Consider the following 17,446-nt stretch of genomic DNA (forward strand, 5'->3'; position numbering starts at 1 on the left):
CCCCCCCCAGCACTCATGGGATAGCTGCCTCATGGTGTGGGTGCAGTGCTGCTTGGAAGGGCCCCGCATGCTGACAGCTGAGGCAGCTCCACCTGTCAGCTGGAGCCCAGCACTGCTCAGCCCCTGTCCCAGGCAGCACGCAGAGCCCTGCTGAGCTGCACTGCACTGCACCCATGCCATGGGGCAGCTGTCCTGCAAGTGCCGGGGGCAGGAGGGTGATCCGCACACAACCTATATATAAGTTTTAATTTAAGGTATTTTAAAGCTCAAAAATATAATCATGGAATAGCGATTAGGATAGGATACTCCTAATTATATACTACAGGGATAACTTCTACTTATATATACTTCTAATTATATACTATTTGAGACAATATATTCATGCAACTTTTTTAGAAAAGTTGTATAAATAGGTCACAACAGGCCATAGACTATATTATGGGCCCAATCATATGGGGTTCCCAGAGGCTCCTCTATAGTTTAGTAGAGATTAAAGATTAAAAAAACCACTCTACCCAATGGGACTCAGTGCTCACTCTCTAGAAGTTCCCATTAAGCTTATCTCTGTGATGCTTAGTTTCACTTCTCAAACTGTGGATTTGCATCTCCAGAGATAACATCCTTGTTAACAGCAGTATATGAAGATGAGCGTTAACAGCCCTATTTACCTACCCATCAGCCCTATTGTCTCTCTGCAGGTTTGTGTAAACGGAGGAAATCCCTTACCTCTCTAAAAGTGCAGAGTTTCAGGACATTAAATGACAAGAGGATATCAAACGACAAGAGTGTACTTTTTGTAGAAAATAATGATTAAATTGAGGCTTCCCATCAGTGATGTAAAACACGATTTACATCTTGATTTAAATCAAATACACCCTGTAAAACAACTGAGCTATTTTGCAAACAAACAAGCAAATTCTTAACCTTATTTGAGGAACAACCAAAACAAGTTTAAGTGATCTCTGCAACTTTCATCAAAACTTCCCAAATCCAAGCCAGCAGGCTATCAGTGATTGGGGAGAACTGGTTCTGGACACTATCCTATTATTTAACTAACTAGTTAATTAATAAAGATGACTACCAAGCAACCCCTGAATTTTTATGAGACAAATGGTTTCCATATCCATGATTTTTGTTTATATGGAAAATACATACAGAATACAGTAGAATCAATGCAGGAAATGTTATTGGATGCGAGAAAAAACATCATCAAAACAGTAACAAAAGCAAAATTTTACAGTGAACTGTTTTCCTGAATTTTGCTTGCACAGAACACATCTCACAAAAACAGTCCAAAAACAGAGATTACATAAATCCAGAAGCATAGTGCTCTATGGAACGGGCATAAAAGGATTATATTATACAAAATACTGATAAAGGTTTGTGCTAATCTGAGGCATTACATAAAACTGAATGACTGAAGTAGGGAATGACAGCTGGACTACATAAATGTTCTGCAACTTTATTTTATTACGACTCAGTAGCAAAAACCAGACAAATGTCTAAACTACTTGATCCAAGCAGACAGCCTTTTTAAGGAGGAGTTAATTCAAAAAAGTTTAGAAAACTTGGGAGAGAACAGAAAATGTAGTGAAAATGAAGTAAAGACTTGACAAATCAAAACCATGCATCTGACAGCATTTTCTAAGCCTATGGGTTTGGTATGGAAAAAAAGCTGGGATCTAGTTTGCAGTAAAGGTGCAATTGTTGTTAACAACTGAGATTCATTTAAAAAGAGACTTGTTCTTTAGAACACACTATTTAAACTGCATTACGTGGAACAATACTGGCATCCAGTGGCCAGTTCAATTAATCACAGAAATGAATGGCTTAACATGAACACAGTCAAAAATGTTACGCATGTCTGTATAATTTATATTTCTCACATGCACACATCCTCGTAGCCACTAAAGGAAAGTAAAATAAGTACTTATCCAACCAACTCTTGTATATACAATGTTTATTACCTGGTAACGCAGTGATGAAGTCCCGTTGTAACATGGGCTTCAAATAAGAGTTAATATGTCCATGCTGATAGTGACACATTCGTGAAATAAGATGCTCCACAAACTCAACCTGATCTGATTCAGACCACTGGTCAAAATATTTAATACATAAGTCCTTTTCCTTCTCGTAGTTTCCTTCTGATGGTCGTTTTCTCGAAACTATCACAGATGAAGTTCCATTACTTATCTATTTTTAGAAAAAAGATAAGCATTAATGCTTATAGAATTATGCATTTCTAAGCAAAGTCTGATTAGAACACTTAGGCAAAGTGCGAGAAAATGCAGAGAAATACATCAACACATTATAAATTAATGTGATCATTTATGCCAGAATGATGAACTTTGATATTTTGCTTTCAATGCATTATGGGAAGTCTTTTACACTTATTTAAACTTCTAGCTCTAGAGAAAGACTAGAATCGTCTTACTTTTTAAGAAGTAAAGAAAACTGAAGACAATCATTCAATTTAAGACAAAGATATCTTTAAGCCCATTAGTTTCTACTGTATATATTCCATCCACAAGCAATTTCCAATAGTTTCAATGTTTACAATTATACAAAATAACTGAAAAGATAAGGTATGTATTGTTTAGTTAGAAATATCAAATTTTAAAAAAGTCTCATCAATTTTTTTTTATTTGTTGTCCCATCACAGAAGACTGACATTATGCATGTTTAAGCTGAAGTTTTTCCCTTCCGTCAGTCCACTCCAGCCATCTGGGGGTATACAGATACAGACACACAGAACAATTAAATGGGGCCACGGATCTTTAGCTACCCAGCGGATCTTCCCATGTAAGTTACTAAAATATTGCTATTAAATATAGTAGAATGAAAAAAAAAAAAAGGGAGTTCAAGGCCATGCTGTCATTACCAAGAAGCATCATGGAAGTAACATGGATTTCTAACCATCATTATGCCTGGAGTGCCACCTAGTGTTTGAAATCACACCACAAATTATAACAGAAAATGCCATGAGACCAACTGCAGATGCTTCCTCAGCCTGACAAAGGGTATTTATACCCAAAACCTTGCAAAGAAGAATCTTTCCAACTATTTGAGCTGGTCTAATAAAATATATCAGATGTACCCATAGTACCTTGTCTTCCTATTTCCTTAGGCCAACATGGCTACTACCTATACCCATAAGATATCCGTGCAATCGAGAACAGTGATAGCAAGAGAAACAGCTCCATTAACAACTACAGCACGCAGACTAAGGTAATATTTATATGTAGTCTAGAATGTATTAGAATCTTCAGAAGCAAATAGATAAGAATACCCCGCTATGCTTTTTATACGAGATACTTAAAAGGCCATTCAACTGATCCATGGAGCTCTTTTGGAAAGGTCTGCAGATATTAAAAGGACAAGGAGACACTGTCAGTTTCAACTGACTTCAGGATTCAGGTTTCCAAAAGCCCTTTGAAACTAAGAAAGTGCAGCTTAAACCTTACAACCAAAGACATTTTGTGCCTTTCCTATGCTGAGGATTATTTTGCATATCTTTGTGCACATATGAGTTTTGCTCAAATCATCAGGAATGCTTATAGTTCCATGATTTGTAATAGCTACAAATACATGTGGTATACATCAGGGATTCTCAACCTTTTTTGTACCAGGACCCATTTGTAAACATCAATGGCCAGACCTGACCTGCTGCCCCTCACCCCCAGCCCCTCCAGTGCGTGGGGTGGGGGGGCAGGGGTCCTCCAAGCTGTCTCTTGAAGGCTAGAACTCTGCCAGCCTGCAAGGGAAGAGCCATGGTTTCCTACATTTTTCTCCTTTAAAAGGAGAATTGATTTTTAAAGTTTGTTTGTGACCCTTTCATATATTCTTGTGACCCACTTTTGAGTCAGCCCACAGGTTGAGAAACATTGGTCTACATAATATAAGTGATGGTTTGTGACTAATTGCAAATTAAGTCTAATATCCAGGCACAGAGAAACAAAATTGATGTAGAAAATAGCAGCCACCCATATCACAATGAGGTTCTCTTCAGCTTCCTTTCACTTTTCTGTTACAAGAACACTTGTTTCTACAACATGTTGCTAGTGACCATGAATGAAAGGCCAAGGTGCTGCATGGGTAAACCTCAAGATACAGTCCCCGAGTTAAAGAAAGGTGAAAAGCGATTATTTAACTTTCTGTCCTTGGAAATCAAGCCTGTTCTTTCACACCAAAATCTAGTAGCTCATGTAAAAGTTAATTTCAAGTCTTAGAGACCATTAATGATTAGGGCATTCCTGAAGTTTCAGTTTGTAAACACAAAGATCCATTCTCTATTATTTTAGTGCTGACTGGAAAAGTCTGACAGAAGTTTGGCCTTAGTAGCCCTAGACCATGCTTGAAAGCACTATATTATAATTCTTTTTTAATTAATTTTGATGGCTGAAAATCAATGTTTATTTTTAAGCATTTACTTCTATTTTTAATCCATTGAAATTTTCAGGATTACACTAAATTAGGGGTGTAATTTTCAATTTTTATCAATTTATCACGTGTGTATACACGCACACACACGAGCTGGGAGCCGTACCAGTAAGGCTGTGCTGGTGGGGAGGGGAAATAGGATGGCCACGGCTTATAGCATCCAGGAGCTTGGTGCTGCCCACCCATCATTCTGCCCATGTTTCAGCCTGGACAGGGGCCAAACTCCCATGGAGCCCAACCTCAATGGGAGCTTGGCTCCTGCCCCTATCACACAAGGGCCAGCCCAGGCCAGGCTCCGTGGGAGTTTGGCCCCTTCCCTGGCTGGGACCTGGGCAGAGTGAGTGGCCAGTGGCACCAAGCTCCCTGTTGCTACCAGCTCTACCCCTCCAAACCCCCTTCCAGCACAGCCTTACTGGCACAGCCCCAAGCTTCTACAGCTGCCACTTTGCCTGCGTACATAGTCTCAAATCCCTCTCCACCACACCATTTCTTTACCTCCACCTCAGATTTTTTTTAATGTCTCCTGTATGTAAATTTCAATGATTGCCAGCAAAAATATTTTTTCACCAGACTGTCAGATGAAATCTTTGTTTATCGATAAAAATTGAATTCTGCCACACCTAGCTAACATAGTTGTTGGATGGGTCACCACCCAGCAACTTACGAGTCAGAAGCCCAATAGCTTGGAAAAGAAATTGGCTCCTACACCCACGTAGCAAATAATCTCAAAGATTAGGAAATTTAATAAAAATACAATGAACTGCAGGATTTTGGCAAGTAGCTTTTTATTTTAAAAAAATTTTAATTGGTATCAGGCAAGTCTCAAATATAGCAGCACAAGAAGATATTTCCATTCTTAGCAATGGAATTAGAAGTTCAAATTCTATTTCTTGTCATTAGAATATCAAAGTTAAATTAATGAAATTGATATGATATTCTGACAAGTAATTGATGAACACTGGATTTTGGAGTCAAGTTTGAGCTGCAAAATACTGAAAGATAACCCAATCAATATGCAGCTAAATTTTTCGATAACAATTGTTTTCACTACTAAGATTCTATATTTTAAATTATCTACATATAAACATCCTATTGATACATAGTACATCAGAGGGACTGAGTCAACTCTAGACTAGCCTTCCATAGTACAAGTTGATCTGATCAGGGATAGAAGATTGTGATTTTTACATTGTGAAGATAACCACTTAAACTTAATCCAAAGTAAAGAATGAACAGAAATTCATAGCGTATGGGCAGTGAGACTGGGATACTCACTTTACAGAACAGCATCTGTTAAACAATCTATATCACAGTCATTCCCTGTAATTGTAGGACAGTCTCAGACCATATTCTTTCCATTAATGGACCGATTGATGGCTGTTGCACTTTGCACTGTAAAGTATGTTTTAAAGCTGGAGTTGTATCTAATTTCAAAGGATATGAAAAAAGCAAATTCTAAAAAGATCAGTCAACTTTATAAACTGGTCACTGTTGTCTTCCATCTGAAGGCCAAACTACTTTTAGGATGATTAAGCCAAATGTGTAAAAAAGGGACAATAGATTTCCAAAGGCAAGCATTTGGAAGCTTCATAAATGTAAGACAGCGAGAACGCTTCAATTATTTATTTCCTTTCTTTAAGAAATTCAGTCCTACCTGCCATAAGGTATTTTTCTTTGGAGACTCATCTTCATTCTGATCCTCCATTACTGATGTGTTCTAGAGGAAAAAAGAAATGTTATTTGAATTTCCTCCACATTTAATTTATAAAACTATTGTAAGCCTGTGTAAAAAATTGGGGGGGGGGGGCAGAGAAGAAAAAAAAAAAAAAAAGCCAGCTAGCCAGCCAAAAAAACCCCCAACAACACCTCAACAACAGAAACTTGTAGTTGCATACAGCCTAGGCACTGAAAGTAGTCAAGTTTCCTTTGTACCAGTGTTTATTTGTTCCATTTACCATAAAGATAATTCCATTCTTGACCCCTCTTCAAATGTTTTTGTTATTAGTTCACAGGTAGCTCTTCAGTGTTCATCTCAATGGAAAATAAGTCTCTCTCACTGAGGTAAATGCCACAACAGTTAAAGCAATTAAAACTGAGCTTCTAATGTACAATTAAAATACAGACACTGAGATCATAAAAACTCATTCAGTGTACCCTTTTACAGACATGCAATAGTATAAAAAATTTATAAATAAAAGAAATTTTTCACATAATCTAGCTCAATGAAACAATGCAGGCTTGTTGCCTACAGAATATTTTAGGTGCTCTGACAATTACTTTCTAAAGTCTCAAAGAGATTTAACAGCTACTGCCTTTCCCCTATTTTTCTTTCAGTCTCTCCAAATTCTCCTCTCAAAAATTCTGTCTTCTCCCCTTTTACATTTCCATTTTGACTTTTACCACTCTCCCCTCCCGTCCTGTTCTTTATGGTAATCTCTGAATCCTCCTCTGTCAGTATACCTCATCTTTACATTTCTACTTCACCCCAATTTTTGTTATCCTCTGTTCACTCCCATCATTTCTCCATTATCTACCCACATCCATTCCCTCAAATCTACTTCTAAGACTACAGCAATCATCCATTCCATCTTACTTCTCCCCCACACCTTTATAATTACTAGTCATTGAACTTCCCACCATGCACTCACCCACCCCCTCCATCACTCATGCCTACAAGAAATTGGCCAACTGATAACGGATTAATGAAGGGACTTGTCAGGGAAAACTGTATTTATAAACAAAAGTTATATAACAGTAATGCATTTTAACATTATTCATCTTCCCTGCTACATAACATTTGGTCTAGAAAAAAATTTTTAAAAATGGGATTAAGATACGAGCTTCATCATTCACTTTTGTTTGTATACTGTATCCTGCTTCCCAGCCTTGTATTCTTTTTATCGGCCTATCGTTCTGGATTATATGATCTCTACAGTATTAATCTTTGCAATATTAACCGTGCAAGGATCCCTTAGGAGTCAACACTCCTTCCAGAATACTATGCAAGCTTAAAAGAACATTAGGCATTCTTTCCTCCTCCACATGCGATAATAGTGAATCACAGAAAATGGATGCATTTCAAGACTAAACAAGGAAGATTAATAGGAAAAATGGGGAGGGGGTGGGAAACTTAATTACCCCACAAAATCCACTTGCCACCTGCTTGACTTTAGGGCCTCTAAGACCCCTGCTGTATAGCTTTCCACTACAGAGGAACACGTACATTCTGCCTACTGCCACCAAAATGAGTATGTTTGTACAAAAATACCAACTGCTCCATTTACAAAATATGCATCGACTGAAGCAGAATAAAAACCTAGGCGTCAATGGCTCAGAGAGGAGGGAGATGAGAGAGACAGGTTATCCAAACATGGGTACAGGCAATTCAAATTCTGCTAATGTTTTTAAAAACTTCTAGGAGATGAGCCTATGCATACTGAAGGCAAAACTTACACACTTCATCACATTTTAAAACTAGAATCTGTTTGGGACTGTATTTTGGTTTGTTTGTTCATTTATTTTCTTTCTTCTTTTTTTAATAGACACATTGTCACCAATCTAAACAACCTTTCATGAACAATCAATTCCCTGCAAACCACCAGAGGGAGCTCAAATTAACAGACATGATTTACTGGCATACTGCCGCCTTGCACCAGTCAAATGATACCAGATCATTAAAAAACAACAGCTAAAGTTATCTATACCTGTTTTTGAAAGAGAATCATAGAAAATTAGGGTTGGAAAGGACCTCATGAGATCTTCTAGTCCAACCCCCTACTCAAAGCAGAACCATCCCCAACTAGATCAATTCCAGCTAAGGCTGTGTCTAGCTAGGTCTTAACCTCCAAGGATGGAGATTCTGCCACCTCTCTAGGTAACCTGTTCCACGGTTTTACTACCCTCCTAGTGAGAGAGTTCTTCCTAATATCGAACCTACACTTCCCTTGCTGCAACTTGAGACCCTTGCTTCTTGTTCCGTCAGCAGCCACCACTGAAAACAGTCCAGCTCTATCCTCTTTCGACCCCACTTCAGGTACATGAAGGCTGCTATTAAATCCCCTCTCGGTCTCCTCTGAATAAAGAAATCCAGTTTCCTCAGCCTCTCCTTAGAAGTCATGTGTTCCACTCCTGAACCATTCTTGTTGCTCTCCACTGGACTCTACAATTTATCCAAATCCTTTCTGTAGTGAGGGGGTGGGCGGGGGGCCCAAACTGGACACAGTACTCCAGATGTGGTCTCACCAGTACTGAACAAAGGGGAAAAATCACTTTCTGCGATCTGATGGCAACACTCCTACTAATGCAGCCCAGTATGCCGTTAGCCTGCAGCACAAGGGCGCACTGTTGCCTCATATGCAGCTTAATTGCCCACTGTAACCCCCAGGTCCTTTTCTGCAGAGCTGCTGCCCAGCCAGTCAGCCCTCATCTTGTACCAGTGCATGGGATTGCTCCAGCTTAAGTGCAGGACTTTGCACTTGTCCTCACTGAATCTCATGAGATTCTTTTTAGTCCAATCCTCCAATTTCTCTAGATCTCTCTGAATCCCAGCCCTACTCTCCAGTGTATCCACTACTCCCATCAGCTTGGTGTCACCTGCAGACTTGCTGAGGGTGTACTCCATCCCATCTTCCAGGTTGCTGATGAAGACATTGAACAAAGCTTGCTCATTTTGGCTTATATTCATTTTGGTGGCAGTAGGCAGACTGTGTGGTACATGTTCCTCTGTAATGGAAAGCTATACAACAAAGGTCTTAGAGGCCCTGAAGTCAAGCAGGTGGCAAGTGGATTTTGAGGGGTAATTAAGTTTCCCCCCCCCCCCATTTTTCCTATTAATCTTCCTTGTTTAGTGTTGAACGAAGCTTGCCCCAAAAGTACCCTCTGGGACACTCCACTTAGCTGCCAGCTAGACACTGTACCATTGACTATTACCCTCCGAGCCTGATGATCCAGCCAGTTTTCTATCCACCTTACAGTCCATTCATACAACCCATACTTCCTCAGTCTGCTTGCAAGAATATTGTGGGACACCATATCAAAAGCCTTGTTAAAGTCAAGGTATATCATGTGCAATGCTCTCCCCACATCGATGATGAGATGACTGGCTCTGAAGAAGGCAATTAGGTTGGTCAGGTATGACTTGCTCTTGGTGAATCCATGCTGACTTGTCCTAATCACCTTCCTGTCCAAATGCTTAGAAATGGATGACTGGTCCATGATTTTTCCATGGACTGAGGTAAGGCTGGTCTGTAGTACCCCAGATCCTCCTCCTTCACTTTCTTAAATATGGGCACTGTATTTGCCCTTTTCCAATCATCCAGAACCTCCCCTGATCGCCACAAGTTTTCAAAGATAATGGCCAACAGCTCTGCAATCACATCAGCCAACTCCATCAGCATCCCAAGAACACTGCAGCTGCTTTAAAAAGATGAAACAACTGTAAACAAACAACCAAAAAACCTGCACAATGTTAGCTTTGAACTAACACTTATGAACAAGGCAGACAGGAACTCTCACTTGGAAGACCAGAGGAGCATGACCCATACAAATGGGATACCTTCCTTTAGCTTATATAGACAAGATTCTTTGGATAAATCTGATATCTTGTATTAGACCAACTCAAATAGTTGGAAAAATTCTTCTTAGCAAGCTTGCAGGTATAAATACCCTTCATCAGGCTAGGCAAGCTTCTGCAGTTGGTGTGTGCTCTTTCTGAATGGAATGAAGAATAAAGAAGCCAAAGGCTGGTATGCATGCAAGAAAGCCAGTCAGTGAAGATGTAAACTGAGGAGTCAGTGGGTAAGAGACAGGTGGCAGGGAAGGGGAATGAATGTAGCTGGTAAATAGTGGAGAGCTACCTGAGGAGTCAGATGTTAGGCAGGTTATAATGTACCATAAATCCAACATCTATTTAGTCCATGATTTTTTGTATCCAGTGGGTTGAAGTGAAGTTCACAGGCTTGTCTGTGAAAGGTGTTTTATAAATTCCCTTTGAGGATTAGAACTGAGCTTGTAACTGAGTGAGAGAGAGTGGTTTTCTTGTGAGAAATGTGCCCCCACAGGTAATTAGGTATTCTTGTCTTTGATAGATTTCCAGTGTGTGTTCATTCTGGTGTACAGGTATTGTTTGGTAGGAAGCCTCTGGCTTCTTTACTATTCATTCCATCCAGGAAAAGCACACAGCAACTGCAGGTGCTTCCTCAGCCTCATGAAGTGTACTTATACCAGAAAAGATGCTAAGAAGAATTTTTCCAACTACCTGATTTGGCCTAGTAAAAGATATCAGATTTACCCAAAGAACATTGTCTACTCATGTCCCCAGACCAACATGGCTACAACCTATACCCGTCTAGCTTGTCTGGCAGATATTAGTATTTTCCATATAATCAGGTCCTTAAAAATGTGTCCAATCAGTTACTACCAGCCCAGATGAAAATTCCACCCTGCCTGCCCCACAGGACTCAACTGCTGCTGCCCCAGGGCATTATGGATACTTGCTCCTTTTCCCATCCTCAGTATGAGTGGACAAGAGACTCTTCTTTACTCCCCCTACTGCTCAGAAAAATGAACAGCGACTAAAAGGATGATCTATTCTCTGACCCTTCTCCCCTTTCGGAAAACAAGGTAGGAGGTTCCTAGCCCCATTCAGTCAAAAGAATGATTGTCATTAGAGTAAGTCTTCTAGACAGCACATTCCCTAGAGCACAGACTATCTTGACACCTGTGTCTTCTATTGTGCAGAGCACATTGTCAGTGCTGGGAAATAATTCACAGCTCCTTTTCAAGGACACTGCCAACTTCAAAACAATTCTTAGCTTAAAATGACTCAACTGTTAAAGCTATGCTTTTCTCCCTGGCTCACAGGAAGTCTTTATTCACTGCATCAGTACATAGGCTTGTTGCCTGATTTTTCCATCTATGTTCTATCACATAAATTTGCCTTGAATGGGACAGAAAGGTGTGCTGTGAGAAAGTTAACATTAATATATATCAAGCAATGTTCTACTATGTGCTTGCAGAGGAGGTCAAGTTAATGCTTCTGGGATACAACTTGGCCAGTCAGCACATGTTAACATTATATGCTGCCTAGTCTATATTAGACTTTTAAAATACCAAATTTTCTCACAACACACCTTTTATCCATAGAAATATGCTTCTGGCATATGTTAACTATTTGGACCAGTAAAGGTTATTACTCCACAGCTAGCACATATATTTTAGGGGGCCATCTACATTCTCAAAGCTCTAAACTCCATACAGTTACGCAAGCAAGGATCAAAATGTGTGAAGGAAGGAAAGACAAGTGAGATGGAAGGAAGGAACTATATCTCATTGATGTTAGAACTCCTGGGAAAGGAGCTGCAGAGCAGCTGAGTCAGAGCCGAAGAGGGACACAACCCTCCCCCCTCCCCGCCCCCTACTTCGCCTAGTCCCCAGGCAGCCATGCAACCAGAGGCTCGCAAACAGCACGCTCGTCTGTCCAGTGCAAAAGTTAGTGCAGGAGGGACCGTGGCCTTGCCTGTACGCCCAAGGGAACACAGTCCCATCAGCAGCCGAACTATTATGGCATAATAGAGATGGGCACAAGCCACACCCTGAGGGTCCCCTCAGAGTCTGCAGCCTCCCCCTCTGGCACCTCAGAGGCCTCCACCCAGATGGAACCCATGGTTCTGGGTTCCACACACGGAGCCTCTGCCTCTCAGCTGCAGGGGCTGCCTGGGACGTTTCCAGGTACATGGGACTGTGAGCATGGCCACCTCCCCTTGTGAAATTTGCTCCACTTTGGAGTCTCTGGGGTGCCAGATTGTGGCCTGGAGCTCCTCTGTCCAGAGACTGTGCGCCATCAGGGATGCAGAACTCCTCAACTTCAGGAAAGCTGACTTCGACAAGCTCAGGAGGCTCGTTTTCAAGGCCCTAAGGGACTATGATTTGACAGAAAAGGGAGTCCAAGAGGAGGAATTGCTCCTCAAGGGAGCTATCCTGACAGCACAAGCGTTATCCATTCCATCACGGAGGAAGGGTAGCAAAAGGGCGCAGCAACCCCCTTGGCTCAGCAGGGAACTTAAGGACCTCCTATGCCTAAAAGTAGAGAGTTATAAAGGATGGAAAGCTGGAATAACCACCAAGGAGTACTCAGCACTGGCTGTGCCTGCAGGGAGCGGACCAGGGAAGCCAAGGCTGTAACTGAACTCCATCTAGCTTCACATATCAAGGATAATAAAAAGTCCTTTTTCAGACATGTAAGGAGTCAGAAAAAAAGTAAGGGTAATATTGGACCTCTGCTGAACCAAATGGAACAACTGATAACTGACACCCAGGAAAAAGCCAACCTGCTTAATGGGTACTTTGCATCGGTCTTTCATCAGCCCAAAGGGACCGCCCTGCCTAACATGAGAGGACAGCCAGGGTGAGGGTGTATCTATACCCAGCATTGGTGCAGACCTTGTAAAGGAATACCTTGAGAGGCTGGACATCTTCAAGTCAGCTGGTCCTGACAGATTACACCCTAGAGTACTCAAGAAGCTGGCAGGTGTGACAGCCCAACCATTGGCAAAAATATTCAAAAATTTGTGGTGCTCAGGTGAAGTACCTGAAGACTGGAAGAAGGCCAATGTGGTACCCCCATCTTCAAGAAAGGGCGGAAAGTAGATCCCGGGAATTACAGGCCGGGAATCAGCTTGACCTTTGACCTCCAGTAAGATTCTGGAGAAAATTATCAAAGAGACCCTTCTTGATAAGCTGGCTGATGGCAACATCCTGAGGGACAGCCAGCACGGGTTTGTCACAGGTAGGTCTTGCTTGACCAGTCTCATCTCCTTCTATGACCAGGTGATATATCACCTGGACCAGGGAGAAGAGACTGATATCATATATCTGCACTTCAAAAAAGTCTTTGATTTGGTGTCCCATGATCTCCTTATTCAAAAATTAGCCAAATGTGGCTTCGGCTACACCACAGTCTGATGGCTGGGAAACCGGCTCCAAGGTCAGACCCAGAGAGTAGTAGTTCATGGATGCGAATCATTATGGCACTGTGATCAGTGGTGTTCCCCAAAGCTCTGTCCTTGGACTGGTTCTCTTCAACGTCTTTATCAACGATGTGATCATCGGTGTCAGAAGCACGCTGGCCAAGTTCACTGAAGACACTAAACTCTGGGGCATAGCGTTCACACCCAAGGATAGGTTAGTGATCCAGGCTGACCTGGATAAGCTTAGTAAGTGGGCAGATATAAACCTGATGACATTCAATACCAAAAATGCAAGGTACTCCACCTTGGGGGCGGGGGGAAATCTCGCAGCACGGTTATAAGGCTTGACAGTGCTACACTTGCTAGCACCATGGCTGAAAGAGGCTTGGGGGTCATGACTGACCAAAAGATGAACATGAGCCACCAATGTGATGTCTCAGCTGGTAAAGCAAACCAAACTCTGGCTTGCATCCATAGACACTTCTCAAGTAAATCCCAGGCTGTCATCCTCCTGCTGCACTCAGCCTTGGTGAGGCCATAGCTGGAGTACTGCATCCAATTCTGGGCTCCACAATTCAAGAAGGATGTGGAGAAGCTTCAAAGAGTCTAGAGGAGAGCCACATGCACGATCAGAGGACAAGAGAATAGGCCTTATGATTAGAGGCCGAGAGCCGTGGGACTCTTCAGCTTGGAAAAGCACAGGCTCAGGGGGGGGATCTGGTGGCTGCCTGTAAGTACATAAGGGGTACACATCAGGATCTGGGGGAACGCCTGTTCACCAGAGTGCCCCAAGGAATAACAAGGACCAATAATCAAACTCCTCCATGACCATTTTAGGCTGGACATAAGGAAAAACTTTTTTACTGTCCGAGCCCCCAAGGCCAAGAACAGACTCCCTCCAGAAGTGGTCCAGACACCTACTCTGGACTCATTCAAGAAATGTTTGGATGTCTACCTTGCTTACCCTAGCTGGCTTCCTGCCCCTGGGACAGGGGGCTGGACTTGATGATCTTCAAGGTCCCTTCCAGCCCTAATGTCTATGAAATCTATAAACAATAAGAGCAAAGGACTCAAAGAAACAAATGGAAAGGTTTTAGAAGGTTTGGCATATACTGGAAAAAACAAAATAATCTTATTTTAATAGATTTTGACAGCATTTTTGAAAACTACAATTCCAAGGCAGGTGTCATTATTTGGGAAGAGAGGACTACTGGGTTATCTAGGCTGCCATTTTCATTATGGAAGTACTACATTCTTCAAAAGAAGGAAAAATCTCCAAATCTGCAATAGATATATGGCCACTTAAAAAAAATAATTTGAGTACAAGTGGTTCTAAGAATCACTATGACCTGAAACGTGCAAGTGAGTGTCCTTGGTCAGATTAACAGCATCATAAAATTAACTAAGTGAATTTGTTTAGACAAGAGAAAAATGGAGAAACATTCTGAGAAGTAAAAGAAAAGGTCAGAGGGAAAAGATGTGGGAAGGAATGCAACAAGGCATAGTAATGAACTACACACAAGCACACTTGCATACTACAAAGCACAGCATAAACCTGAACTGCAGCTAAATTCAGAATTTAAGAGTTATTTACCCCCCAAATATATTTGTACATAATCGCACAGAATATTTAAAATTATCCTAACTAAAACCCACTGTTGATAACAACAGTGATTTATAAGACTATGAAAACTATGTACAGAACATACGGTCTTATTCCCTGAGAAAATATAATTAACTCTATAATGGTGTACAAAAACATACTTTACGCTTATGTCAAAGCTGCAGGCAGATTTCTAATTTGCGTTTTTCTTTAGATTAATGTTAAGAATGATGAAATGGAGAATGTCTTGACATCCTGTTTGCATTTAGCTATTTCTCTTTAAACTAGGTAACGTTTAGGGTCAGTCAAATTGTAAAGGGAGTAGACAGGTAACACATACATATTTCTTTACTTTTCACATTACAGAAATTCTTGCAACTCTTCAGCATCTCCCTGGATTACAGCAGGTATCTGAAATCTACAAAGCAACACACCTGGTATGCATCAATCGGTGCATCTCAAACAAAACAAGGAAGTTATTCTTCCACTTTCCTCAGCTTTGGAGAGACCACAGCTGGAGTACTGTGTCTAGTTCTGGGTGCCACACTTCAACAAGCATGTGGTAAAGTTTGAAAGAGTCCAGAGAAGAGCCACCCATATGATCAGACTTGCACAGCAAGCCATACAAGGAAAGGCTGAGGGACCTGGGGTGATGAGAAACAGTGGTAATAAGCTGACAGAGAATAGGTTTAGGTTAGAGATCAGGAGGCAATTTTTTACAGTTAGGCTGGCCAAAATCTGGAACCAACTTCCCAGAGAAGTGGTCCTCACCCCTACCTTGGGCAAATTCAAGAGGAGGTTGGATGATCACCTGTCTGGGGCCTTGTGAACCCAGCATTCATTCCTCCCTGTGGCAGGGAGTCAGGTCCCTGTTCAGGTCTCTGTTTGATCTGTTCAGGTCCCTCCTGATCCTAGCTACTATGAAACTATGAAACCTGGGACTCTTCAGCCTAAAAAAGAGAAGGCTGTAAGGGTGGACTTGGTAGCACCTTACCGCTACATCAGGGGCTCGGCAAACAGCTGTTCACCAGGGCACCCTTGGGGAAAACCAAGAGTAATGGCCACAAACTCCTGGAAGACAGTTTCAGGTTTAATGCTAGGCAAAACATCTTCACAGTTAGGGTGTCCAGACTTTGAAATAATCTCCCTCCCTCCAGAGGTGGCACAATCACCTACCCAAGAAATCTTCAAGAGGAGACTGGACGGTCACCTTGCTGGTGTCACCTGACCCCAGGCATCTTGCCTGCCTGGTGCAGGGGGCTGGACCCAATGATCTTGCAAGGTCCCTTCCAGCTCTTACAATCCATGAATCACCTATGGTAAAGGACTGTAGGTTCTAACCGCGTTAGTCTAAGGACACGGGCAGACAACATTCTTTGGGTGAATCTGATATCTTTTATTAGACCAACTGAAATAATTGGGAAAAATTTCTTAGCAAGCTTTTGGGTTTAAAAACCCTTCATCAGGCTAAGAAAGCCTCTGCAGGTGGTGTGTGCTGTTCCTGGGTGGAATGAATAGTAAAGAAGCCAGAGACTGGGCTGGTATGCATGCAAGACAGGCAGTCAGTGAAGATGTAAACTGAGGAGTCAGTGGGTGAGAGACAGGCTGGGAGGGAGGGGAAGAACAGAAGGGGGATGAATGTAGCAGGTAAAAAGTGGATTGGTACCTAGGGAGTCAGATGTCAGGCAGGTTATAATATGTCATAAATCCAATGTCTATATTTAGTTCATGATTTTTTGTATCCAAGAGATAAAGCAGGCATTTTTTGGCAACCTGCTAAACCTACATATTCTTCACAACTCAGCACCTCAAGTGTCATGCAGAACTCACTCAAAAAGAATACAAAACCATAACCTAATGCTGCTGTGTCTACTACAGCATCCTATCAAAATACCCTTTACCCTAGAGGGAAGCCTACTGCACTGAAAACTCAAAACTGCAAGCTCTAGATTCATGACTAGAGCTAACAATTCTGTAATACATAATCCTTTTTGAACCAGGCCTCATACCCCACTGAAATTCTAGATGAAATAAGGACAGATACAGTAGACAAATATCCCATTCCCCTAAGCACCTGTCTTCTTTAACTCCATAGTTGGCTGCACTGCATACACAGGCTACCCGTTTGTTTTGTTATGCATTTTTCTATAATAGCTATATAGGAAAACAGTCTTCCTCTGTTCTCAGGGCGCATCTACACAAGACGCTTACTGTGGAGTTGCCTAAGCTCTGCAGTGAAGTGTCACCATTTACATGAGCAGTGCTATTAGGCTGGCGTAAACCAGTTAACTCTGCCATAGGATAGTATTGCCTAACGTGCATTATTCTGTGGTAGTTATTTACTCTGCTGCAACATGTGTGACCAGGGCTGACTGGGGCATGAGGGTGCTATAGTGAGGGGCTGCCTGCCAGCTAGCCCTGCACTGTAGCACCCTCA

At 41.7% G+C, this 17,446-nt stretch overlaps 1 protein-coding gene across 4 annotated transcripts in view; it reads right to left on the bottom strand.

Moving 5' to 3' along the window:
- Positions 1-17,446, bottom strand: part of FBXW11 (F-box and WD repeat domain containing 11) — a 161,582-nt gene that overhangs the window by 58,848 nt on the left and 85,288 nt on the right. For all 4 annotated transcript variants that reach the window (XM_019506543.1, XM_019506542.1, XM_019506545.1 and 1 more), the window contains 2 exons: positions 6,095-6,157; positions 1,968-2,193 (listed from right to left, as the gene is read on the bottom strand). In XM_019506543.1, coding sequence (XP_019362088.1) covers positions 1,968-2,193; positions 6,095-6,157 — 289 coding nt within the window. The remainder of the gene's footprint in view (positions 1-1,967; positions 2,194-6,094; positions 6,158-17,446) is intronic.

This window comes from Gavialis gangeticus, unplaced genomic scaffold, assembly GCF_001723915.1.
Source record: "Gavialis gangeticus isolate Ggan-Ray unplaced genomic scaffold, GavGan_comp1, whole genome shotgun sequence".
Classification (NCBI taxonomy): domain Eukaryota; kingdom Metazoa; phylum Chordata; order Crocodylia; family Gavialidae; genus Gavialis; species Gavialis gangeticus.